Below are 26,441 nucleotides of genomic sequence, written 5' to 3' on the forward strand. Positions count from 1 at the left end.
CATGTGGCACACGGGTACTTTAAATAGTACACGGACTGCGCTTGTAAAGTGCTTCAACACAGTATGGCATTCACCCTTCACACTTTAATACACCGATGGCAGGGGCTGCCATGCAAGGTGCCACCTGCCCATCAGGATATCCAACATTCATACACTTCCTCTGTCTCTTCATATAGTCAAAAAGCTACCGTGTAATAATGAATTCTGAGGGGATTCAAGTATTATTTTTCCACCAGCGCATTTACTTCACTCGTCATAAAAATGCTGCAACGACAAGTTTAGTAATAACGTTTTTAAAATTCCCCTTCACATGACCACCCTGATGTCGTTTTTCAGATTGGGTTCATATAGTGTTCTCCCGATGATTTCATCACACAAAAGAGGGGAAATGAAACAGAAGACCGCGTGTTGAGATGATGTATGTCATGCAACTGTGCAATCTGCCGCACGAGCAACTCTGCTCGGTTAATTGGGAAATACCTCAAGAGACGCCTCGCGCATCTGTTTGCTCACTTTAATACACCTTTTAGTCGTTAGAAAGTCCAAATGTTTTGGGGGTTTTTTAAGTTTTAAAACTTAAAACTTAGCTTAATTTCGTCACTCATCAAAACGATGACGAAGAAGAAGAAGAAGAAGAAGAAGAAGGTGGTACACTTACATGAACGCGTGGTAGATGAACGCCCATCCCCTCGGTCTCTCCAGCACGTTGTACAGGCAGTTTTGCAACTTTCGGTAGCGCTTGTTGGAGGCGGACGTGTTGGCCCGGGGCCCGGGCGGCCCGGGCAGCGGGGTCCCCAGCAGACCGGTGCGGTTCGACGGGTGTCCGCGCTCCGGGCTGGACGGTTCGCTCCTCTCCGTGTGGACGGCGGTGAGAGCCACGAACTCGACCCGCCTGTCGTCGCTGGAAGTCGGTGGCGCGAGCATTCTGACGCCGCCGTTGTTCGACGGGCTTTCTATCATCCTCCGCGGGGGCTCGGTTTAACGGAGTGATCGGACGCCTCTCACTGGGTCGTCCGCGGGAGCGCGCGCCAAAGTTTTGACCAAGTCATAGTCCGGTTTGTCTCGCCTGTGAAGTGGACTGAAACTACTCTGCTGGTCAGAACGCACGAGTTATTACCATCACTGCGGCCTCGGTTTACTCACTCGAGATGTCAAAGTTATCTGTGAATCAAGTCACGGTTGCAAAAGAACAGACGCACATGACCGAAATGAGTGCGTCGCACAGGCACGCGACCTTCGGCGATCATTGTTAATAGGAGGAGGTGAGAGGCAATCAACGCCGACTAATGATTACATCTGCGATTAACTCCGAGACCAGAGGGAAAGTCCCGTCTTTCCTTTGCAGAAGTGGCCCAAACTGGACTCAATCATCAAGCATTGCATATTACCATAAACACTAGAAACGTGCAGCAGTAAATCCCTAAAAAGCCAAAGAGCAGGTGACGCGCGCGTGCGTTCCCCCGCGTGTGTCTGCAGAACAACTACATCCAAGTCTCCCCGATGAGCGCGTCTGAGCTGGTCTTGTACTTTGAATTTGTCTGGAGTGAGACTCGCCCAGTCGCTCACAATCAGCCGTCTCCCCCTCTCTCTCCCCTCTCTCTCTCTCTCTCCCTCCTCTCTCCCCTCCTCCCGGTGCGTCTCTCTGGTCCAGCGCTCCGGCAGGCGGGGTGGAGCGCGCACCAAGTGGAGACCATCGGCACGGTGCCAAGAACCGCAAGATCGCCAACTCTTTTAAAACTGGTGAAAAGACAGATAAACGCGCACCTTGTCCGCATGGGGGAGAGGGGGGGGGGGGGGGGGGGTAAAACTCTCTCTCAGAAAGAGAAGCGCGTGGTGGGTGAGTGCGTTGGACACACGCATTGACCGGGGAAAGGATGACCGGACGGGGATTTTCTGGTTTCACGAAGCTTTCCACCGGAAGGATGGGGTGTCTGATAACTAGAACTGCTGCGTGTGCACACGCTCAATGCTAAAACTATCCAGGCCGTTTAAAGCACACTTTTAAACGGCACCTTAGCCCATGGCTTGGCTTCCATACCCTAAAACACATCTGTTACACAGAGACAGGTGCAGGGGGCACATTGACAGGTCCACAGCAGCTTTCTGGATCTGGGCCAGTGCGTTACGGAGAGATCAGAGGGCCTCCGGGGAATGCATTGTCGAGGTGAACCCCAAACTCCTGCTGGCCTCAGTGAATGATGCCCACCAAAAGTGACATCAGCATCAGCAAAGCTAATTCACAAGGATGCGTGTCTTTAACCTGATATCTTTGTTCAGATCGAGCAGACGCACTCAAAAGTGATCCGGTCTCTTTTTAGACTTGGTCTACTTGTCCTTATTATTATGAAAGTTAGTGCTGAGTAGATATACACATTGTTTCTACCTATCAAACCAAGAAACGGACCTGCGTTCAGCATTGGCAACGTTCTACAATGTGACAGAAGAGGAAGGTCACTCATGTTGACTATGTGCGTTCATAGTGGTGGCCGCAGGGCTGTGGAAGGGCGAGCAAAGGGGAATGCAAAAAAGATAACCATGAATTATTCCCAGGGCCCACTCGCATTACATAACTTAACATCACTAGTCCTTAACTCTTCACTTAGACGACTGATAATTCAATTGGTGGTTATGAAATACAATCAACAGCTGCAGTATTGAAACAGCAACGTTTAAATAAAGTTTGCAGGCTGGTTCAACTGAAACTTGAAAAGCGAAGATGTTGTTAGCTTAATTTCATCATCTAGTATTTTTGAATTTGGAGAGGTCGAAAAGCATATAAACTGCTGATATTGAATCTATAAATTAAACTAGTTTTTGTGAATTAAGCTGTAATTTCCTTCTGCAGAGTCCTGCAGAGGCCAACAAGCCATGGATGAAAGGCGGAGGTCCAATCCAAACATCTAATCAACACAACTGCATCCTGTACGGGGGGGAATCCCCCGCCACCACTCTCTCTCCCTTTGCTTGGTTTCCTCTCTTCCTCCAGTCCAAACCAGGCTGGGCGGAGGAGGTGGGGCGGGATGAAGGTGCCGACGGACAGGTCGACCCAACTCTTACCCTCCGGGATTTACATCAAAGTTCCAGCGAGGCAACACCATGCACCCCCCCCCCCCCCCCCCTTCGTTCTATAACAGTACCACCCCTGCTGCAGTGTTGCTTTCACCCAGTAATCAACACTCAGAATCCGACGTGGCCTCTGGGACAACGGTGACAACACGCAACAGCTGAGCAAGGTCAGACTGTAAAATATGGGAACGTAAAACGGGCAGCCGGCTGTGCAGATGTATATTACCAGAAGACGAGGAGGGCTGTAAACTGTCGTGGACACAGATCTGATGGTGTTCAGGGTGGAGCCATAGTCAGCGGGGGGGAGGGGAGAGGGGGTTTAGGGGTGACCCAGGGGCTCAGCGGTAGCAGGCGGGCCGCTGTGTTCCCTTCGCGCCCCACCTTTTACCCCCTGGCCGTGGTTTTTCCACTGCACTTCTCACTCCGAGCATTCACTCACGCCCCAAAGAGCCGGCTGAGCTGAGAGAGTCGACAGCCACTCAGGGAATCTATGGGAACTTAAAAAAGACTCGCATCAGCAAATGGGAGCCTGCACATAGTACAGTACACACCCGCTGCGTCCGACCCCGACAACCTTTGGTTTCCGCTGTGCCCTCGGACGTTTGTTTACGCCACTTAATGACTTTCCCAGAACATACTTGTTTGCCTTCATTTCATGTCGTTCCTCTTCTTTTGTAAGCGGTTTCTACATGGAAAACATGGGCATGACTAAAAGAGCAGGAAGGAACTGTCGATGTAGTGTTTTTGTTGTTGCGATACAGTCAACCTGCCATTCATCGATATATTAAGTGTCAACCACTGCAGCCAGTGAGCGAGGCAGGAAATTGCACTGGTTCACGCCGTGGCCCATTCACGAGCAGTGAAAGGATCCTTTGTGGCTCCAGCGGCGTGTGGTTAAAAGTAGTTTTAGGGGGCAGACACTACCTCATTTCCGTCAGGCGACAATCGTAACCCACACAACCCAGAGCTGTACATGTGTATTCATTATTATATCATAGTGTAATTATATATTATAATATGTAATACAATAATATTCTGTATAATATAACACATATCTAACTGTCCCTGTTGTTTTTAAAAGCTAAGCATGGGGAGTATGTCGTTAGCATGAGCGCATCAAGCTAGCCGAGCTGCCCTGGTGTGGTTGGACGTCTCCAGAAGCTTCTCGCTGGTCCGTCTCACTGTGAGCTCACGTTGATCAGGGTCCTGCTCTCTCAGCCAAAGTTTTGCATTCAATTTACTCGCACTTGCCATGGTCATTTGGGGCCATACTGGTTTGTCCCCGAAATGACGCGTCATCGGCGCGCTGATTGGCCAAATTGTATGTCACAATTGAATACCTTTAGTCAGCAATTGGCCGAGCTGCTTCATTGACCCGCCTCCTTTGGGAACGTGCAGGAAAGGCATAAGGCTTTTCTGAAATGAAAAGAAAGAGATTACAAAATAATCCAGAGCAGAAAGTTACTCAACTGCTAGTGTAAGTCTTCCTGAGCGATGTATTTGGGGCGGGTTTTGCTTTATGAACACAATGTTTTTTATTGTCCTGAATTAACATGGATGATGGAGGCAGTGGTGCATTAAGAAGGCCACAGTGGACTCACCGTCAAGGCTCCACGTCAGCGGCTGCAGGTTTATCGTCATTCACCATTGTGCAAAGAATATTATCACTTTTGTATCCAAACTAAATTCAGATACAACGTATTTGTGTTTTTATCGAAGGAAGTGACAGCAGCCTCCATCTGCATGAATACATGAACATTCAGTCCTTTTCTTTTCAGTCGAGAATCAAACTATTTCATAACCCCGTAACCAAAGTTTGAATTCATTGCACTGATTGATACACATGTTGCGTATCTCTTCCATTAGGGAGCTGCCCACTAAGAGGATTCCAGCACGACGTGGATCATTGGACATTACGCTTACACAAACGTGAAATGCCAGGACCTGGGAAACGCTTACATTTACGGTTTTATCGTGATTAAAACAAACTCTCCTGACACCTCAGCGAGGCCGAGAAACCAAGTGGACGTCCACTCCTGTTATGGGCTCGTCTGTGACTCTGTGAGACCGGCCGGCGGTGAGGCCCAATCACAAGGTCCGGACTGCAGCCAAGGCAGCCAGCACTAATTCATCTCGCCAAGGTTGCCTTGATCTGACCAGACGAGCCGGCCAAGAAAAATATCAGCAGACAATCCTTCTCATGCTCGACTTAAGCTCAAACATTCTCACAGTCCCCGCTGCTCCTATTAGAGAGAGCCGAGCCGGAGTCTGCCCTCATTAATGCCGTTATTGTTCGGTGATTAAGTCCATTAGGAAAAGGCCCTCTGGTTTGACAAAACTCGTGGCTCCCACCACCGTGGCCTAGCCAGACAATTGAGTGGTGAGCGGGCAGGAGGAGCGCACACACACACACACACAAAGTGATACTCCACACTGACTTTTCTTGAGGTATCTCCCTTGGTGTGAAGTGATCCCCCTGCCCATCTACATTTCGGTTTCACCAGAAGTATTCCTCCTCCTTTAAAGCCTTAGGTTGGGTACGGAATGCAGCCTGATCTCGCAGGGGCTGAGCCGTCTCCAGCCAAATAACTCGTGACTACTGTAACCGCTTGTCCTTTGTTCCAGCGCTCGAGGAGGGAACAGCAGTGTTCAAAGGGTTCGGCTGCAACATTAGTTACTTATTGATTGCATATTTTTGCTAGTGCCTACAATGATCTTTGGGAAATAGTTGGGATTCAGGCGCTCTGAGACAGTATTGCAGAGGCCCTCAGTTTGCTAGATCAGTGCTGCCCTCCTCTGGTCATTTGAGGGAACAACACAAGGCTCACACCAATGCTTTTGGAAGCACCAATATTTTCTTGAACATTTAAAATACTCAACTATAAGAGCATTGGTATTTGGGTGGCTCCTGCAGAAGGTTTCTCTCCTGTCTCTGTCTACACACCATTAAAGTGCTTAATTCATCGTAAGTAAAACAGATGAAAACAAAGATTAGTTCTCGAGGCTGGAAATTCAGAAAAAAAACAGACAAAAACAGACAATTTGAGTTGTGTTTTTTTAATTTTTTTTCTCACAAACTGTTTACAAAAAGGAACATCAAAAATAAAATTGTACCTATCTATTGCATGTCATGCTGGCAGTTTAAACTACATGCAAAAACAACAATAATAAGAACATTGACAATAATCAATTACTGTACAAAAAAAATGAGCTGGAGAATATGAGGCCAAAACATCATCTTGAAACCAAAAGACAATCAATTGTATTGAAAAAAGGAAGTTCCATGAAAAGGTTTTTTTTGGTAAATGAGACTTAAAACGGGGCACAGGACTCAAAAAGCACCCGGTCAGAGAGGGCTGAGTGAAGCTGCATAGAGGCAGAGAAGAGCTCCCCTGCTCTGAAGACCCTCACATACAGTGAACCTACACAGTTTAAAGTCATGCTTCATTGTCAATGTGTCGGAAAAAAGACGAACGAAACTACATGAAATCGTTGAAACGTATTACCTCTTCTCAAGATCTGAGGTATATGGCTTCACTTCATCCGTCAACTACATGGAAAACAATATGGAGGGTTTGATTCAGAAGGTCAAGGATTTTAAGGCCTCCATCAACCACAAAAAGACCAGGAGCATATCATGGAAGAGAGAGAGAGAGACACACTTTTCCCAATTAATTTCCAAATAAAGCAGAAAGAAAGGGAGTAAAACACTTTCTTCTGTTTGAGAGATCTTTGAAGGCTCGGCATGGCGGTATCGTTGAGTCGGTCTGCAGAGAGACGGCTATCAGGGGCCGCGGCAGTGGCTGCATATTTTCTCCACGGGCGGTTGGTCACAGAAGTAAGAAGAGTCGACCGCATCTAAGTATGGATGCAACTTTACATGTCGATTTGAGACCGTCAATCGGTGTCCTTTGGTTTCCGTGTTGAATCCCGCGTACCAAGTTTATTAGAAAGAGTGTTATAAGATGTCAGCTCCCCCCGTCTAGATGAGCAGGGCCTAATTGAAGTTTATCGAGGGTCCTTTCGTCCAGGTCTGTGGCATCTGTAGGCTTCGAATGGGCTGGTGTGTGTGTGTGTGTGAGTGAGTGTGTGAGTGGAGAAAGGGGTCGCCTGCTGGCCTCATTCGGTGGTGACCTGCGTGACCTGTGCATCGACTGTCTGGTTGGTGGACTGAATGAACATCGGTTGGCTTAACTCCTGTCCCGCCGGCATCGTCACCTGCTGGATCTGATACAGCTGCTGTGAAACGGAGAGACGGAAGGTCTGTGTGCGGTTGGATTCAAACGAAACCACACCATTGGGCGCAGGTTTGTAACAAGGTGCTATTTAGGTTGTAGCTGAAATGACTGTTTTCAACTTTTATTCATGAGTAAGACATTTCTGACAGTTTGGGTCTCCAGTCTGACGACGTCTGTAGCTCAATGTTATTGCAGCTTTTTAGCCGGTTTGGTCTTGAAAAAAAGATTTATATTAATATCTTAGCAAGGCTTTAGTGGTTTGATTAATTGCATTTTACTTTAAGGAGCCCATGTCAGCTGATTTATAGATAAATGCGTGCACTAGTTAAATATTAAAAATACATTTAGTTTCAAATGTTACGGCCATTGCAACCGCTGTGATACAATGGACATCAAGTGTGTTACCTGTCCATCAGTGAACTGGTTGAATTGCTGCTGTCCTTGCTGTACCTCTGCCTGTGTGATCTGGAAACGAAACAAGAGGAAAATACAATAAAATAATGAAATGAGATCATTTGCTTTGTAAATGGTAGTTTTGTCACCGATGTGATTACCTGCTGAGCGTTGGCGAGAGTCTGGATCTGTCCTTGGACCACTTGAGCCCCGGACACAGGCTGGGACAGACGGATGTATTGTAGCTGACCCGTGTTTAGCTGCACCTACACTCACCCGACGCAAGGGGGAGACAACGTTTGAATTGGAGCAAAGGTCATTCAAACCCAGAGGTCACAGCCATTTTACTTCTCAGGAGAAGAGGAGCGAGAATCGGTCACCCGCCTCTGATGAATAGTTAACTTTGTAAGACTCGATTCCCATCAAGCAGCGAAGGATGGATAATCCAATAGAACACCATGTTTGTGTAGTACAACAATGTCGAACATGCAGCAGCAAACAAAGCGATTTTAGCCATTTCATTAACTGATTTAACCTCTTTGTCCCCCCCCCCCCACACACTTGAAACTCATTTCTTACTGGGATTTGCTGGATCTCCCCTGTGTTGGTGATGATCTGCTGCATGACCTGCATGGTCTGACCTTGGGCTTGAGCTGTCTGAGCTTGACCCTGGGCAGCCGAAGCCTGGACAATTTGTACTTGTTGGCCCTCACCCACCTGCATCGCCACAGGCGCACTCTAAGAGGAGGAAAAGACACGGGTGAGCCAGAAGTAACACATTGTGATCTTACATTTAAAAAAGTCTGTAAACTGTTATCATGCAGGGACAAAAGATGTGGGGGCTGTGAGGTGGCAACGCAGTATTCAAGACCTCCGTCTGTCATGGTACCAAGGAGAGGCCACCCCTCGGTCAGCTGAGCAGGACACAAGTAGCCGGCTTTGCTTGTGTTTGTGAACATAGAAATGCAAAAGTCCATGTGTGTTTACCGTGATGGGTGTGCCCTGTGACTGCAGCTGCACATGCTGTAGCTGCTGCATGGTTGCACCTTGCAGCATCTGATGGCCCGACAGTAGAATGAGAAAATGAGAGAAAGACACAGTGAGAAAGCAGCGATTGCAAACAACTTAACTAGTTGACATAAGCATGTGTGGAGTGTGTGCGGGAGGGGGGGGGGGGGCTTTAATGTTAGAATAGACAGAACACAAGTGGCACATGACATGCTTATGAATGATGGAGAAGGCAAGGAGAGAGTCAGAGGCAGGTTAATTTAAGTTATGGAGGAGTTTGGACAGATTTAGAAAATGCAAAAACGTCACAGTGGCATTTACTGCAGCTTGAGTAAAGCCAACCGTGGTTTCATAAGCAATTATGAGAGAGTTGATGCCTTAAGAAAAGAGAATCATTACAACAGACACCTGGGGGCAGTGAAAGCTCTGCACACGGACACCAGGCGCATAAATAAAGTCTCTTAGCGGGGCTTAAACTCCAGGATCTAACGGAATGAATCTGCGCATTATATTTTCTCGGCCTGCTTTTCCTTCCATTCTAAGGATTTTTCCTGGCGACATTTTACTTCATAGACCAAACATGGCATGCGACGGGTAGGTGGCGTAAACCTAACACACGCATGTGTCTGTAAAAGCCTCACAGGTGTGATCGAGCTAGTAGACCAAATAAACATGTCCTACGCAGAACTGCAGGAAATTATTTAAAATAAACTAGCAGGAAGGATTTGAGGTAAAGCGTATGACAAGTACGAGAAGTATTTAATGTCATCTCAAAAGCACTTCAACGAACCAAATGACCTCTTTTGGAAGAGTCACGTTTTCCACTTTCACTCATTCCCTCTGGGCCCACCTTCTTAAGTGCTACGTTGTAAATAGCCTACAGTCAACGTGAGGTTCAAACTGTGACCCCCCCCCCCCCCCCCCCCTCTCTGCTCTCAGCTAAGACTGCAGCAGTAGCAGGGAATCAGACAGGGCCCCAAACGAGCTGACTGCTGGAGGCGGACCGCTGAAGCAGCACGGCTACATGACATGCAGCGACCACGTTGGAGAAAGACAAGAGAGGCAGAGAGAGAGAGAGAAGAGAGAGAGCACTCGGCAGCAAAAGAGTAAGGTCATTAGAGAGAAACACAATGGAAAGGTTTTCCCCAAGTATGCATGTTCATTATCTTACGGACTGTCGGAAATGGGTGTGATTGTTGTGCCCTGTGACTGCACCTGCAATTGCTGTAGCTGCTGCATGGTGGCCCCTTGCAGCATCTGATGGCCCGACAGAATAGAATGACAAAATGTGATCCGGAGTTGGAAGCACACTCTCCCCAAAACTCATGTGCATGTGACTGAGTGAGCGTGTGTGTGTGTGTGTGTGTGTGAGGGGGAGAGAAACTGTGTGTTTTTGTATGTGTGCTAGAGATCATTAAGAACCTGCGTCTGCATTTTTGTGACATTGTAATTAAAGAAATAAAACATACTGTAAAGTTGGGAAAGGGTAGTAATATTCAGGGAAAAACCCAAGATTTAAGTCATAAATTTACAAGAAAGATTATCTGAGATTATTGTGTCAAATTTGCATATTACGCAAAATCATAGATGCACCAGCCACGTTTACTCTTATGTACTCTTATGTTAAGTTTAAAATTATTTCAAACTTAATGCAGTACATTTTATTTTGAAAATGGGGCATCGGATAAATCCTAGGAATTTCCGATGTCCGCCGGGTGCAGGGTGAAGAAAGAAACACAAACAACTTCTCTTTCATGTTCTGCATCCTTTTATGAACATAATTCAAGTGGATTCAGGCGTCTGCAGTGGGATGAGGATGATCCAACCGTGCAAGCTTTATATTCTCAGTTAATTGACTTTTTGTCATATATTTATGCTTTTTCTTCTTGTTAATTAACCTCTTAAACTCGGGAGGATATCCAAGCTTTTCTATTCTCAGAATATTAACCCCCTCTCCCAGCTCAGTAATGCCTGAAACCTACAATGGATCACTGAGGACATTGCAAGAAACATTTGTTGATTCAGTTTATGTTTCTTTCGGCTCATTTCTTTGCAGCCAAAACCAATAGCACCATTCTGAGCATTTGATAATGTTGTTTTTAATGGTTAATGCGTTTTCTCTGTGTGCGTTACGTGTAAAAAGCCAAATGTACACTACTGACTATAGGATTTCAGTTGACCATGGGATGACATGTTTAAAGTTGGGTGATGAGGTGCAAAATTAGACAAGGAACAGAAATGCATGAATTTCAATCAATCAGTTACAGAACATGTATATAAACATCTCATTTGATCATGATCATTAAAAGTCATACAAGTAAAATAGTTCAGTTCAAGGGTTTCAGAAGGTGTGTGCACCACTAACTATGCATCCTGAGTGTGTTCTGGGGCTCGGATGAATGTGAGCTAAGGCTACTATCAATAAAGCCACGTGTGATGACTGAGAAACGAGCCTTTTGCAGCACGATTCCAAAAACAAGGTGGAGTTGAGAATTTTCGACATAATCCTTCATGCGATACCCATCCACAGAAACCCAGTATCCTAAAGTTCAGGTTTCATGTAGCGGCATCTTTTGTGGGAGCAGTTAAGCCCATCGGCTGAAGTCAACATTACATGTTATTTAGCTGACGCTTTTATCCAAAGCGACTTACATTGCATTATAACCCATGCATTACATTTTTGTCTGGGGAGCAATTAGGGGTTAGGTGTCTTGCTCAAGGACACTTCGACATGGCACATGGGGCAGCCGGGATTCGAACCACCAACCTTGCAGCCCCCAGCGCACTGCACTACTCCATGCGCCAACATGTTTCTCCACCTCGCCATTATTATCCCCAAAACCTCCCAACCTCCCTGCTGTGGATTCATTTCGGTGTGGCGGCTTGATTAAATCTCTGTGTTGTGTGCTTAGTGGCAGAAAACCCTGTGCTAGGCTCATCAAACGGGGCGTCGGTGCTACCTGTCCTTGCTGTGGCTGAGCGATGATGATCTGTCCGGGCTGGATGGTCGTGGCCGTCTGTGCGCCGGGCTGCTGGCCCTGCTGCGCACCCTGCACCTGCACAGCGCCGGGCTGCTGGGCCAGCGTGAAGTAGTACTGCACCGGCTCCGCTGGAGCCACTGACTGGCGCATCTCCTCCTGATGGTGAGAACAGCCGCAAACACACACCGGAGAAGGCCTATCAGTTCATTACATCTCCATGAATTATTTTTGCAGGTGTAACGGTAGAGGTCTGATGAATAACTGATGGGACGTGGGTGGAGAAGAGTAATGTAATCTGGACGCATGATCCATTACAAGCTCTTCTGGACTGAAGGCCCAAAGGAGAGAACAATTTACACCAGAAAACAGCATCAACCCTTTGTGACTAATAATGCGACAATGACGACAAACATAAAAAAAAAAATCAGCAGCATCAGGGTTTGTTTGCTTTCGTTTTAATTAGAGGTTTGGTCGGGTAGCTGCTCGCCGGCATGGGGGCTTGGACCCAGCTCTGACAATTATTACAAATCATCTTAAGACTAAACGATAACCCATGTCCTTCTGTGTGATAATTGACTAATGGGCGGTGCTTCGTCTTGATGAGGTTTCTCCATCACCAGAAGAGTAAACACCCTTCTCCCAGCTCCATGACAACACAGCTGAGAGTGTAGGATGTTTACATGCCTGGAGACAGTCTACTTAAATACCACTTTTGCATGAGAAAAATGTTGGTGCAATGTGCCAAGACTGCAATTGACTCGAACCTCATTGAAGTGGCGCCTCTGGTAGGGGACGTATTCAAAGGCTTAACAAAGTTGTGCTTTTGTCCGATTCCCGTTCGCTGCAGTCGGAGGCAATAAGATGCTGCAAACATCCGACTGAAAGCCCTTGACGTCCAAAACCACAGCTTCCAGTCAAGGATGTTTACAGCACCTCCAGGTTGCCGACAGCGGGGAGACCCTCGCTCTCCTGCGCTGGCTTTAAAAACTCTGAGCGCCTTGGGAGAAACCTGCTGCTGCCCCACGTCACTGCGCAGCGTGAGATTGCGTACCTGTCGTTTAGGAGGCTTCAGGTCGTCTCGGGGCACGATGTCGATCAGGAAGTCAAACTGGTCGAACTTTGTTATTGCCATGGCAATATCGTTCCTCTGAAAACACAACAGACGCAGAGATTGTCGAGGGATGAGGTCGCACTTCAATGATGCCAATTCGATGTATGCAGCTATAAATGAACATGCCTGGGGGCCTACGGACAACTCTCCCCAAAATAGCCACACGAGAGGCTGCTGTGGAATTGAAATGAAGTTCCCGGTGGATTCAAACAGGTATTATTAGCTGTTTGCACAGAGCCTCTACTTTTTGAGCTCAGTTATGAGCTAAATACACCAACATTAGCTCGTTCCTGTAAGTGTGAGCATTTCTCTGGATTTTTTTTTTCCCCCCCAACAGTCAGTAAAGGTTAAAGGGTTCATAAATTACAATCAGGGAAGCATCACAGTCGTTAACGTGGGTATGTGTAATGTGTAATGGGTGGAAATGAACGAGGATGACGCTTCCTGCCCTCATAGGCCGAGGCTCTGTGGCTACACGCTCTCCCATGACAGCAGCAGTGTGCCGTCTCCGTGGAATTTTCCACAGGATATTGGCTGTCGGGACCCCCGGTTATGGCCCTCCCTTCACTAGAGTCTATTATTAGCAGCTTGATTAATATCTAGTAACATCAGGTCACATCCACTCTTGGTTCTATTGATGAGCGTTGCTATGGTGACCTATTGGCAGCCCTTTCAACAATAGGACTAGGGCTCTGCGTGTGTGTTTAAGCATGTGGAAATGGAGGACGCCGTTTTTCCTCGTTTAGGGACATCTCACATCCACGCGGCTAAAGCGTCATTTGGGGTGTAAATTGTAATTTGCATGTAAATCTGCACCGTAAATTAAATTTCTATTTATAGCATGCGGTGTAAAGTTTTTACACTTGAGAGTTTACTGCTAAAAGAAAGTACTCAGATAAAGATTAGCCAAGACAACAGAAAAGGGAACACACTTCCAAAGTAGGCCTTCAATTTAAGACTCTTCCCAGACCAACTACCGTGAGGGAGATTAGACTGCCTTTTATCCGGTCTCTTTTTCTACCTGCTTGGGGCGCACACACACACACACACACACACACACACACACACACACACACACACACACACACACACACAAAATATCCATGGGCTGCTAATCTCTCAGAGGTATGTGAATGGATAAAGTAGACTTAAGGGCTTTCATGTTCTGCTCCAGCGTTCTTCCCTCTTGACGTCCAGGTGAGACTCTTGTCTACATTTTCTCCCTCACATCATCCCAGAGTCCATCTTGTTCAACTTTGGAACAACCGAGCAGGCAAAATGGCACCGCAGGGAAAAGTGGGTCACGGCAACCCGGCCGGCTTTGCTTTCAAAGTCAGCAGAGGGAGAGAGAACTAAGCAGAGGAAATAGTCCTCGGGGGGGGGGGGGCTCCGCTTGTATGTACGTACACAGTCCTAGACAACCAGGGAACAGAAAGTAACGAACAGAAGAGACACCCAGAGGAGGCAAAAGTGTGGGAGAGGTGTTAAAAAGAAAGTCACAACAGGAATTATTACACTGGACGGATGCATCCTAAGCAAGAAGAAGACACGAGAGAAAGTGGGACATTTTTGGTTTCCTGATGCAAACACGGGTCGCACAGGGCTCGCGCGTCTCGGCGGGTGTCTGACCTGTAGCGTGCGTCGCTTGTTGTCCTCGGTGTGGATCCATGCTCTGAGGGTGAGCTCTGTGATGAAGATCTGAGCCGCTTTGGCGAACAGCACAGGAGCCTCTGCACTGATCATCTGTACGGAAAAGGGATGACGTTACACCTGCATGAATACACCCACGGGCCATCCAACATGAATCACGGCAGCTAACACATGAATCACTCCGGACCGAAGAGACACGTGAATTGCATTCATAGGATTCAAACGTCGAGATGATAGTTAGTTAGTTCAGAGCCCGACGCATCAGCTCATAAACAGAAGTAGATTGCTCTGCAGGTTAATGTCGTTATTCACCAAACCACTTGTGTTTGCATTACAGCGAGTTAACTTTAAACCTTTGCTTTCCCCCCAACAACGCCCCGTCAGCTGGCCTCTGGTGGCAAATAGCTCAGCTTGTCACGCCACGTCTTCATATCGAGCAGCAGTGAACCCCCGGGCGGAGCCACGCGATCACGGGTTAAGTACACGGAGATATATGTGAAGGCTTAAATGTAATACGGCACCACTCGCATGTACACATGCGGTCGAAAGCTGCTGTGTCAAGAGCTGACAGAAGGGTCCTGTCCCCAGATACGCTACTGATCTCATGATCTCTTCACCTCTTTAAGCTACAGCTTAACTAAAAGGATAGTGCTCTCGCCACGTCACATTCAAAGGCAAACACACACAAAGGCTTTCTCGTTGCAGTCGTGGATGCTGGTCGGGTGTAACGGAGATAAAACATCACTCCCTGTGCCTAAACTGTTGAGTTCAATGCACAAGTGTTGGGAGATGAGTGGATTTCTCCAAATGAAGTTTTAAAACGTCAATAGCCGATCTGAGAGATTGGGATCAGTATCATTTTAAAATTCAGGTGATTGATATTTGCTATTATAAACCCAATGAAATTAACATTATTAGTTGATTTTTAAACCAATCGTAGTAACTTCTCTTGAATATAATGCCTGTGTTTCACAGTGGTTTTAGCAGCTATAAAACTTGTTTTGTTATCATGGCCCATAATGCGCTTGGATGTACACCCATTTGATATAAATAATTAACTTCTTATAGACCCTGCTGGATCTGTTGGAAGAGCTGATATCCATTAAAAAATAACTGGTCTGACCACCAAGTCTTAAACCAAGTATTTGACCACATTAGTGACCATTAGGCAATAAACAAGTATTTTAAAGAACTAGTTTGAGCATCTTTTGGTCCTCAACATGGAAATATGATTACAACATTTTGTGCTAAGTGTCTTATGCTCTTACAGTCACACATTTTCTCAGAATCTTCTTACCTTGACGTCCTCATCCAGCTTCATGATTTTTTTGATTCGAGCGAGAGGCAACTCTTGCACACGGAAATCCTTCTAGAGATAATGGACGGATGGTCGGTTAGAGGTACAGAGTCGAGCAAAAGGAAGTTGGGCTTTTTTATTTGCATGCATGTATGTTTGAAAGAAACCAAATTAAACCACTGAATCGTTTGTTCTGTGTGTGTGTGTGTGTGTGTGTGTGTGTGTGTGTGTGTGTGTGCAGCATACCACAGTTAAGTTCCTGATCTCCTCCATGACGCGAGGCCAGAAGGACTGCAGGGTCTGCTGGGCATCGCTGCCCCCGGCTCCGAAGGCTTCTGCAGACATCCTCTACTCTGTTTAACCAGGCAATGACAGGGGGAGAGAGGTGGGTTAATTCTTTACAAAATCACAGAGACGTAATGGGATCATTCAGACACTCAAGGCAGGTCATCCCTTTAGGCCGATAGGACACGAAATACAGGGTGGGTCCATGCCAGGCGAGCCTCACATTCCACCAGGGGCTATCATTAGAATACAGTGAACTCTAAAATAACGCCACAACAGACTTCTATTCTTGTCCTTGTGGGATGTTGACATGCCCGCGAAAACCCCAGCGGACTGGCTGCACACTGCCCGATCACGAATGGCCCGTCCTTGGCACAACGCTGCAGCGCCTTTCGCGTTTAAGTTGACCCTGCGAGCCGAGGACAGCGAGAACGTGACACGCGTGTTTTTTCCGTGATGGAAAAAAAAGAAAAAAACTCCCGACAGCAGCGGGATTCCATGGGTCCACGAAAATAAGTGAACGCACCATGAGCTTTGAAGTGAAATAAAACCAACCGCTACAAAAACAGACCCACGTGGACATAAAAGCCAGTGCTATTACAGGGAGGGGAGGGGAGGGGGGGGGGAGGCGTCTGACGGTTTGAAAGAGGACCCAGCAGGTTACTATGGCATGCCAGGAATCTGCTGGGGGAATATTGGCCTCCCTGTCTGAACACGCGGGGCATTGGAGCGTCGGGATCGCACTCCCTCACTCTTTTTCCCCTCCACCTCAGTTGAAAGATTTGCCAGAAGGAAGAGGAAAAGAAACTCGCGGGGAGGGGAGTCAGCATTAATCCAGCGCTAAGACAAACGCCGGAGGCTTTAACAGGAGGAGGTAAGAGACAAACCGGCCCAGAGTCAGACCGCTGTGCAAACTCACTATGTGGGTCAAACAAGACGGAAAGATCTCTGCCTCTCTGACAGTTTTGGGAATAATATAAGAAGCTCTGCTGCATCCCGTTCTGTCATTCAGTTTTTTGACAAAGAGTAGCCTAAATCAATGAGACAGGATGGCTGTGGGGGGGTGGGGGGGGGGCTTTATATAAATCAATCAGGCAGCTTGTAGCCATGGCATGCCAGGCTAGTGATTGACCTTGACAATGTCTCCATTTCTCTGCCCGACGCTCCAGTGTCCAGTTGCATTTCAAGGTTGATTGAAATCCTGCAGTCACTAGAGCAATCCCAGCATTCCAAGCGGCAGGGCTGACCGATGGGAATTGTAGTTTTTTTTTTTGCCTCTGCCTTACAGGTAAAGTGACCTCTGCGCACTGTGCAGCACTGTGACCATGCAAAAGGGGGGAGAGGCTCTTTTCCAGCTCACTTGATCTTGTGATCGGTGACTCGTAAACGCCACCCGTGTGCATCCGCCGGCGCACTACTGCCTCCCATCGAGTTGACATAGTGAATAAAATAAAAATAATGAATCATTATTAGACAACAGGCTTCTTTCCATGGTAACAACAGTGTGGCTGAGAGCAAACAGGACAGGAGTTAAAATAGCAAAGGATTCAATTAATATTTTTTTTTTAAAAGGACACTTAAACTCTTAAACAGCTGCCTTTTCTTTTTTGTTTTTGTTCAACACTTGTGGCGAGAGAGACGTTATTAAGTCACACATCCGCCCAAACCCCCTCGCTCTGACCCTGCGACCTTCAATCTAAAACCCACAGCCACCCACCCACCAACAAACAGCAGCAGGCGGGGGGCGGGAGGGAGGGGGGAGTGCATACATGAAAAGAAATGAGAAAGAAAGTGTTAAGCAGGCTGAAACGTGAGATGGGGGGGACAATGCGAGTGCCACCTACTGTGCACCAGCGTCGTCTCCCAGGGCTTCGGCTCAGTGGAAAGTTTGCGTGGGAGCCGTTTTCAAAACTCAGCGAGCAAACGCAAAACCTACAGAGGTTGCAAAAGGGTCTCAAGGTTGACACGGGAAAAGTGGAGAAAGATTGATTATTCCGTCAATAATTTTTGCTTCTTCCTATCCGCTCTCCGATCTATAGAAGGCTTGGAAGTTGAAATCTGAACTTTAAAAATCTATTAAAGCTTTTAGGCCCTTTTCACCCCTTCATGCTCCCGGTCAGCACTGCAGGTACAAAATGTAATGGCCGTTTTGTACTTTGATGTGCGCTTGCTGTTCTGAATAACATTGTGAATCATTGCGTTGTAATGAGCCCGAGCTGCTACTGTGTGCTGCATTAGTGTACATTGCGAGGTGCGCCCTCCTCCTCCTCCTACCCCTTCCCCCCCCTGCGGCTCTGTTGTCCTTCATCAGGCCATTGAGACACACAGAGATGCCGGTGTTGGGTTTCCTTTCCAACTCCGCTGTGCCTGTCTCCGAGGACAAATGTGATGTCTGAACTTTGTCGACAACACAGCGACTTACTCATCCTCCTTCTCCTTCAATCTTCTCGGTCTTTTAAACAGCACTTATCATCTCTCTCAGTCACCCAATGTCTCTCATGTTCCTTCTTTCTTACTTACTTACTTACATACCGCCCCCCTTCTTAACCATTTCCCCTTGTCCACAACTTCTCGGAGAAAGTCAATGCTGCTCAGCTTGCTGCAGCTGAATCAGCGCTAACGTTTGTTCAGCCAGGACCGGTCCTGCATCGTGTGTCCTCGCTCACTCGCTCCCTCAGTCTCGCTAACTGACGCGTCACATCAATTGGTCACTCACAGCAGCATCAGCAACTTGGACCAACTAACATCATGACACTTACAAAAAGACGTCAAGTTCCTGTTAGCCGTAAAGTCATAAGATCAAAACTAAATCAAAATGAACAAATAAAAGATCACGTAGTCTTCTGCCGATGTATGCTCTTTTAGATTAGTAAAATAAAGAGTCAAGTTGTCAGTGCAGTTGAGCAAATTAATTGGTCTCAGATTAAGGCGTTAATTGCCCCCTTAATGACTCAACGGTTGGTGTGAATTGAGGTTAATTTTGCCGAGTGCATTTCATAGGTAATTAGGCGAGGCAGCTTAGGACAAACTGAAGGACCTATTTGAGGCAGAAGCGTGAACCTTTCCCTGAGGGGTTGCGGTATCACACTGTCATTGTGCTGAAGAGCAGCTCATCTCATCCCACATCTTTCCCCGAAGCAGAGCTGACACTTCCCATTGAAGCAGATGTGCACTGAGAGGATCTGACCTGTACAGAAATAAAGCACCATATTGGGTACCAAATCTAATGTGTTACAATCTGAAACAAGTGGGGTCTTTTTGGTCCTGGAGGACCTTCAGGTTACATCTCAGTTAAAACAACCATTTTACCCATTTCATTTGATTAGTTTCTTAATCTACCCGTGTGAAACGCTGCAAGTGCAGTTTGGGTCATTTCAGATAGATAATAATCAAATGAATTGAATTTTAAAATTAATTGAATTTTATTGGAAAACACTTTCAATTCCATATGGCTGTTGGTTAAAAAAAATATTAAAAACGATGGAGGTCATTTTTGTTGCAAAAAGACAAATGGGTCCATAAACAGGAGATGCCACAAAGTAAAGGAATTTATCTTAACATACCGTGACCTTAAAGCACCGCTATGACCTTATACATTTTTGCCCTTCAAAGTTGCCAACGGTCAAAACATCAGGCCGGAACAACAGCAAACATGTAACCACATAGACGGTCAACTTTCCAACTTCCCACATGCTGCTGTGTGAAACTGTCAATGACGCAGAATGGGCAGGTCTGTAGGAAGGTCAGTAAAGGTTTAAGTCTGCTAGGTTTTACGCAGAAAGTTACATAACGGACGTGACCATAAACCAGGACTTATCATTGGACCACTCGATGTTTAACATTCCGTGTGGCAGTTTTATTCTTATTTATTGTACATGAAGCGACAGTATGAATAAAGCTTTGGTGACAAACGTCCGACTGTCAAACATAAACGGCGGCACTAAATCAAAGGGGGTTACAAATCCTGAACTATTACAGTGTTCTCCTTGATCAAAAACAAACAAACTGGCAGTTACAGCATGCAGGGTAAATGATCTACTCAGGCAAAACAGAAAAAACAAGAAGTTCCCGGGCCAGGAATTACAGATTAACTCCACGAGCACATACACAGACACGCAGAACAGTTTTCACAGATGTTGGTGCAAATGCCTTGTGATTAGAGGAGAACCGACAGGGTTATAATGGTGGACGTGCTCGCCGTGACGGGCGATACAACATTCCTTTCTGGCGTGGCCGGACCGAACCAGCCAACCAACCAACCAACCAACCAACCGGGCCTGCAAACTTTGCCCTTGGTTCTGCTTCAAGCCAACCGCAGGAAGTGCTAGTCACTGATCTCCCAAGGTCATTCGACAGTGGAGGGAGAGAAACCAGAGAGGGAGGAGGGAGAGAGAGAGAGAGATGAAAGAGAGAAGCGGAGGGAGAGGGGAGGAAGATAGAAAAAGGACAGGCTTTGCAACTTTCACTGCAGCACTTAAGTGACCCCAGTGGGCCGGGCTATGCACTTTCCAAGAAGCTTAATAAAAACACCACATACTGTACATATTAGCGATGGTTCGGCATCTCCCTTTGGGTTTTTTTCGCTTCCACTCATCTCCCTCCACATGTTTCTGTGTCATTGCTGACGGAGAGAGACCGCATGAGCCAAGCTCACATTCCTGTGACCTTCATCCATTGCTAGGCCCGGTCCCCGGCGTAGAGGTAGGCAGGGCTAAAGCTACCTGCATATTACGTGCTGGAACACAGCTGACACCAGCCCCCACACCGCCTTTACCATATTTAGTGACAGTGTACACACGCAATAGCAAAAAAGCGGCAAGGGCAAAAAAGCCAATGTGCGGAGGCAGTGGTCACCTTAGCGCTAAGCTGACAGGCCTAGCAGTGTCCAAGTGGTTCTTCTTCACCCCGGTGTGTCTTTGATACGGAATGGGGCACAAATATTCAAATCTCATGCAGACAGCAGCCAACCCCTGGGATTTGGCAGCAATGGCTTCGACTTGGGTTATTTTTAGTCTCCCTCTCTCACTCATGCTCCCCATTGGGACTTCCTTTGTCGAAGGCACCAATGGAAACTTGGGGAGCAAGTAAGGGAACAAATAAATCCAGTTCACGCAGCAAGGGAGAGAAAAGGCACCGTCCAAAGAACCCATCAGAAGAGATCAGCTCAAACAATTAGCCTGCTCCGTCTACGAAGCTGACAATCTGTCCCATCTGGGCATCTGCCGCTGTCGGGGCAAGAGGGGGGGGGGGGGGGGTGTAAGGGGGTCCTGAGGTCACCGCAACCAGCTGCCCCTCCACCCCTGGGGGTAGCTGCAACAACAACAACCGATATGCTATGCTCGCAGAGCTCTGCGATGCACAACATCGCATTTTGACGTGGTTGCCATTTTTGGCTCCTAGCTCTGCGTCACTGTCTGGCGCTGGCGTGTAAACAAGGACGTCAGTGGGTTGGAGGGTGGGAGGGGGGCGGGAGACTGAGTCGGGACAAGCGCCGTGTGCACTGAAGCCCGGAGGCCCCCAGGACGTCGACACCACCGAGACAGTGAAGGGCATCTGACCGCAGAGTCAGGAGTCTGACAGCCGTGCAGCTACACGCCGTCGTTAGCGGTGGGCAAGTGTTGACGGGATTGTTAAAAAGGTGATCGACAGTCAGAACTAGTGGCAAACAGACACGACTCTCTACTCACAATTTAATACATTACATACAAGATTTTAAAGTTTTTATAGATGGCCTATTTCTTTTATAAAGCATCAATGCCTTGCTGAAGTGACAACTGAAGGACACAGATGAGAGAGACACGCGCACACACACACACTCTCTCTCTCTCTCTCTCTCTCTCTCTCTCAAATCTTCCAAGGAGAATACTAAAGGAAAGGGAGGGAGGATTGAGGACAACTGTAAAGGACATGCAGTCCCTCATCGCCGCAGAGCATGATGGAGAGATTACTCAGAAAGTCAAAGCATGACCAACTTGACAGGTCTTCTCTTGGACGGTGTTTTTCGGCAGTCGGACTTACCGCTGTGCCCTTCATGTGGAGCGCTCTGTCGTGGCTGAGCAGAATGCAGGCAAACAGACGGCCCAGCTCAAGTCTCCTCGAGATCAACAGCAGCAGCAGGAAGAAGAGTCACAGAGGTTAAGAGAAAGACTCTCTCAAGCTCCTTCACTTCCTCCGGTCCCCTGATCGCATCAACAGACAAAAGGCATTCTAGTTCCACTGGACTGCTCTTTTAAAAAAAGGGGGGCTCAGCCTGGACAGAGCAGCGCAAGGCCCCCTTCTTTTACCCCTCCCCCTTCTACATTGCCCCGTATCCTTCAGCAGCGCCCCCCCCCCCCAACGTTCTCCTGCCAAACCATGCAGCCCGGTCTGTCCTGTTTCTCTTCTGACCAAGTCCCCTCAACGAGCTGACCTTCTCTTTTCTTGTGCACTTGCACTCTCTCGCTCCTCTCCCCCTCTCCAGTTGTGACCCGTGCATTTGTCTTTGAGATGACCCCTGGCCCAGCGCAGAGAAGCGGGTGAGAGAGGGAATAGATCATTTGAGGGAAAAAAAAACAGCGCAGCAGCAGGCAACAACGCAACAGCAGCCGCACTCCTGACTCTCAGACAAAAATCTCTAGCCTCCTTCCCCTTTAACGTTCAAGAGTAATCAATCTAGCATGCTACGTAAAACTCAAATCCCGCCTCACACCGGGCTCCCGCCTCGCTCTCACACTTGCAGCCAATGAGCAGAGACGGTCCTCCCGTGCCATAGGACGCTGCGCACATCAATCAGGACAGACACATCCCCTGCTCCTCCCCTTCCCTCCGCTCAACCCCCTTTCAGCGACAGCCAACTTCCTGCTCTAAGTTACCTTGAGCTGCAGGATAGGGGTCAGGGAAAAGAAAAGGGGAAGAGAGAGTAGAGAAGAGAAGAGAATAGAGGGGGGGGGAGACTATAAAGTTGTTGAAAGCTCTTCAGGGATTATGTGAGGGTTGCTTGCCTCGGCATTGCGTGTCCTTGGGCGGTCCGTGCGTCTCCTGCTGCTGCTGCTGGACGGATGAGAAAGGTTCCACGGGGCTGCTCTCTCTAACAACTGCTCTCTGCTTATTTACAATGTCAAACTAAATGTCTCCCTCCGCCCCGCCTCCTCTCTGCCGCTACAGGCTGACAGCAGTGATGCAGGCAGCCGCGCCGGCACTCACTGGCTAAAACAGGTGCCAGAATAGATGCCGCATGTTGCATCCACACGATTTAAAGTACAAAAGCAGACGAGGCAGACTCGCTGTCTCATACGTGTGCACAGGTGTACATGCACATCTCCGCACCCACGCGTGCACACACTTTGTCCTTGCTTTCTCATTCATCCTTGCTCACAGTCTCACATTGCAAAGGTCAAGCCTGTAAGCAACCAAAATGTTATGATAATGGTTGTGCATTCAGGTCATCATTTGCACAGTTCTAAGTAAAACGCACACTTTGACCTATTGTCATTTGCTTAGAATATGAATTAGTTGGCTCTGGCTTTATTCAACAAATGCCCGTGAGTCACGGGACAGGGGTCAGGAAAGAGAAAAGAGGAATAGTAAGCAATAAAACATTTGGTTTTATTGAAACCACAAAATGAATAAACTATTGTGTCAATCAACATTACACAAAATCTAATTGCTGGAAACAAGATCATCGTAGAGCCTTTGTACAAGATGAAGAAGAATCAGCTGACTGGTGAGCGAGCAGCCACAGGGGATGGAGAAAAAATAGTAATAAAGAGATTGCATTTGATTGCTGTCCTATTTGTGGATAAACAAGACATAAGATAGGGGTGAAAGTCTGTAAACAAAGACAATGTTGTCTTGACCCCAAAAACGTATGCGTACAGCAACTTTCACTATTAAAACGTCATCGGAAAACGTCAGCAATGTCATACAATGCCCTTCCTGTTAACTCACCACTGCAGTCGCCCCGACACCGTAACCTTTTCTTTAGAGCACCAAAGCACGACATCACTGCTCATTTGCCTAACACATTGTGCATAACATCCTATTGAACAAATCAGTATTTGTACATTGAGTATGCAAGCTCATCAAGACATCAATTTTAGGACACAAACCATTGGAAAGGCACAGAAATGGTCAGAACTGTGGCCAGTGCCTTTAACTGAAGTCTTGGGCCAAGGATAGAGGTACGACCTGAAGCTGTTTGCTGCAGTTTACTGCAAATCCCGACTGTAGTGAGGAACACAAGATGCTTGTGAGAGAGAGAGAGAGAGAGAGAGAGAGAGAAAGAGAGCAAACCTGCCCCATCAATGAAAAACTTAGAAGGGGGAGGGGAACCGGAAGGATGGAGAAGGACAGAGAGGAGAGCTTTTATAGGATGGGAGGGGTAAAACAAGGGGAGAGAGAGAACAAGATAGAGACTCAAGAGAAACAAAGCGATATGTTCCCTTTACTATTTTTGTGAAGAGCACAGGGACTGGGAGCAGGTACCACCGCCATCTAGTTAATGATTAGAGCAGAGCTGCACAAAGATTAATCTCTCCAGCAGTTCTCCATAGCAAATGGATTCTGGCTACCCAGAATGCCTCAGTAATGACACCTGGCAAGGTCACCCGTACAAGTGAGACCTTCCCATGACCTGTGCTGCTCGCAGGGACATGTTTGCGCTCTCTGGCGCTGTTTAGAGACAAACACACGCGCGCACACACACACACACACACACACACACACACACACACACACACAGGCCGTGAGTTTCATAAACACACAGCAGCATAAGGGTAGCTGGGCCACAGCGTGCATTCACCCAGTAAAAAACCGCCAAAAACACGTGGACACCTGCATGGACAAATGGTAAACAGACTAGACTTGCTCACGGGTCATTCAGGTCGAGCTCCCCATGGTATAAACCAGCCTCGTCCAGTGTTATTAAATGCTAGATTAAAACGTACAACCGTATAATGTGCACAGTGAAGTAATACTATTCACTGGGGATGAAGCAGAGGCGGTGCGGTATTCTTGTGAACGTCTTATGAAAATAATGTTATGGGTTAGTGTTATTTGCGGGGGAAAAAGCATAATTAAGAGGGGTGGGTTTTTTTTGTTTTTGCATTTTGTATTTGAGATTGTAGTTTAAACTCTTTCAAGCATGAATAACAAGGTTATTTAAATTAACTTTCTTCAAGAACACGAGTGTTGCTGGCACTGTAAGGAAACAAAGAGCCGGTTGATACTTGCATTTAAAGATGCTCTTTGATTCACACTGGAAGCAGAGCACCGTTGCTCTATAAAATACTTAAACGTTATATAAACGGACTCATAATCTCACACTTTAACTGGGTCGCTACAGCAGTCATACGTTAACCAGAGAGCACGAACAAAAGCGGCTAGCGTGAGACGTTAACCCAATGCCACATCATAGGGCAGCAGACGGTTATTCGTAAAACTAGGCGCGATAAAATAAAATTACAAAGCTAAAATACACCGTAGCGTTAAACTGTGAGCAATCGGATGGCTTAAGACGGGACAACAGCGATCGACACGCACACTTAGCACCAGTGCCTATCGGCATTATAACGCGTGAGCCGAGACTTCGTGCTAACGTGAAGTTTATGTTAGCTTGTTGGTGCTGCAACACTTGTGATTGTTGCACAGCTTAGGTGCCCCCCGCAACGGTTCTGGGGATTCTAATAACCAGCGGACGACCAGTCCGGAACATCAAGTGAAAGTTTTGCGAGGCTTTCCAACGCGAGGAAGAAGCAGTCTAACCAATAAAGGCAACGTTTGGATCTGTCCTTCAGACCAATCAAACCTCGGACTAGATTCCACCAATCAAGGTTTTTAGGGCTAAGTTCGTTCTGCAACTGGCGCCATTCGGGCTCCAGTTGAAATGGCCAGTCCGTCTGATAAGAACTCATACAAGCGCCAACATGGCGGACACATAACGTCAGTTTCCTGAGCGCCCGTGATCCCTTCAGCGGGCCACCAATAAGCGCCTCAGAGAGCGGGGAGGGAAATGGCGCCTATGTTCATCTTCCAAAACAATCGTCTATTGGTCAAGAACAGCACACGACAAGAAGCTAAATATTCCTTCAAACTTCCACCAACCGGGCTCATTTAAATTAAACGTTCTACACACAAACTGCGTCTAATTTCTTACTCACTTTGTTTTACGGGTTCGAAGTGAAGTCCGGATCAGCGTATTATTTATTTTATTTAGCAAGCAGGGGGAAACAAGATGGCTGCAACTTGAACCGGAAATAGTTGGATGCACGAACGTGATGACGTAGTCGTTACGTTCCCTGGGTAACGGCGTCAGTCACCAACCGCAGTACATTACATTAGTAATTACATTAATTGTTATGTGCTATCGATTAACATAAGAACTAATAGTAAAAAAAATAACGAGTAAAAAATACAATGCCATTTTTACACCAGCC

The 26,441-nt window shown here is 47.1% G+C and overlaps 2 protein-coding genes across 11 annotated transcripts in view; both read right to left on the bottom strand.

Annotated features, from left to right (window-relative positions):
• The window catches only part of LOC119219683 (potassium voltage-gated channel subfamily KQT member 4), a 36,358-nt gene extending 34,842 nt beyond the window's left edge, over nt 1–1,516 (bottom strand). For both annotated transcript variants that reach the window (XM_037475021.2, XM_037475022.2), the window contains exon 1: nt 659–1,516. In XM_037475021.2, coding sequence (XP_037330918.2) covers nt 659–960 — 302 coding nt within the window. In that variant the 5' untranslated portion in view covers nt 961–1,516. The remainder of the gene's footprint in view (nt 1–658) is intronic.
• Nucleotides 1,517–6,113: 4,597 nt separating this feature from the next.
• Nucleotides 6,114–26,275, bottom strand: nfyc (nuclear transcription factor Y, gamma). 9 transcript variants are annotated; one of them, XM_037474935.2, is made up of 12 exons: nt 26,166–26,275; nt 15,991–16,097; nt 15,745–15,813; nt 14,427–14,540; nt 12,738–12,833; nt 11,666–11,842; nt 9,921–9,962; nt 8,685–8,753; nt 8,277–8,435; nt 7,859–7,963; nt 7,710–7,769; nt 6,114–7,305 (listed from the first exon to the last, which is right to left on the bottom strand). In XM_037474935.2, exons 2-12 carry the CDS (start codon nt 16,087–16,089, stop codon nt 7,186–7,188), a joined length of 1,110 nt encoding a protein of 369 aa, XP_037330832.1. In that variant the 5' UTR covers nt 16,090–16,097; nt 26,166–26,275; the 3' UTR covers nt 6,114–7,185. The 9 variants fall into 9 exon arrangements, with proteins under 9 accessions (XP_037330832.1, XP_037330829.1, XP_037330831.1 ...); XM_037474932.2 differs by having other exon boundaries at nt 15,745–15,816; XM_037474934.2 differs by lacking the exon at nt 26,166–26,275 and adding an exon at nt 23,010–23,133 and having other exon boundaries at nt 15,745–15,816.
• Nucleotides 26,276–26,441: the final 166 nt, after the last annotated feature.

Source organism: Pungitius pungitius, chromosome 17 (genome assembly GCF_949316345.1).
Source record: "Pungitius pungitius chromosome 17, fPunPun2.1, whole genome shotgun sequence".
Taxonomy (NCBI): Eukaryota; Metazoa; Chordata; class Actinopteri; order Perciformes; family Gasterosteidae; genus Pungitius; species Pungitius pungitius.

Bases quoted from the DNA above. Each gene is read 5' to 3' on its own strand.
- nfyc (XM_037474932.2), bottom strand. From the start codon at position 16,089: ATGTCTGCAGAAGCCTTCGGAGCCGGGGGCAGCGATGCCCAGCAGACC. The intron at 12,834-14,426 runs GTCAGACACCCG...TTGTGTTTTCAG, and splicing joins ACAAGCGACGCACGCTACAG to AGGAACGATATTGCCATGGC. The intron at 9,963-11,665 runs GTAGCACCGACG...TCGGGCCATCAG, and splicing joins CTCAGCCACAGCAAGGACAG to ATGCTGCAAGGGGCCACCAT.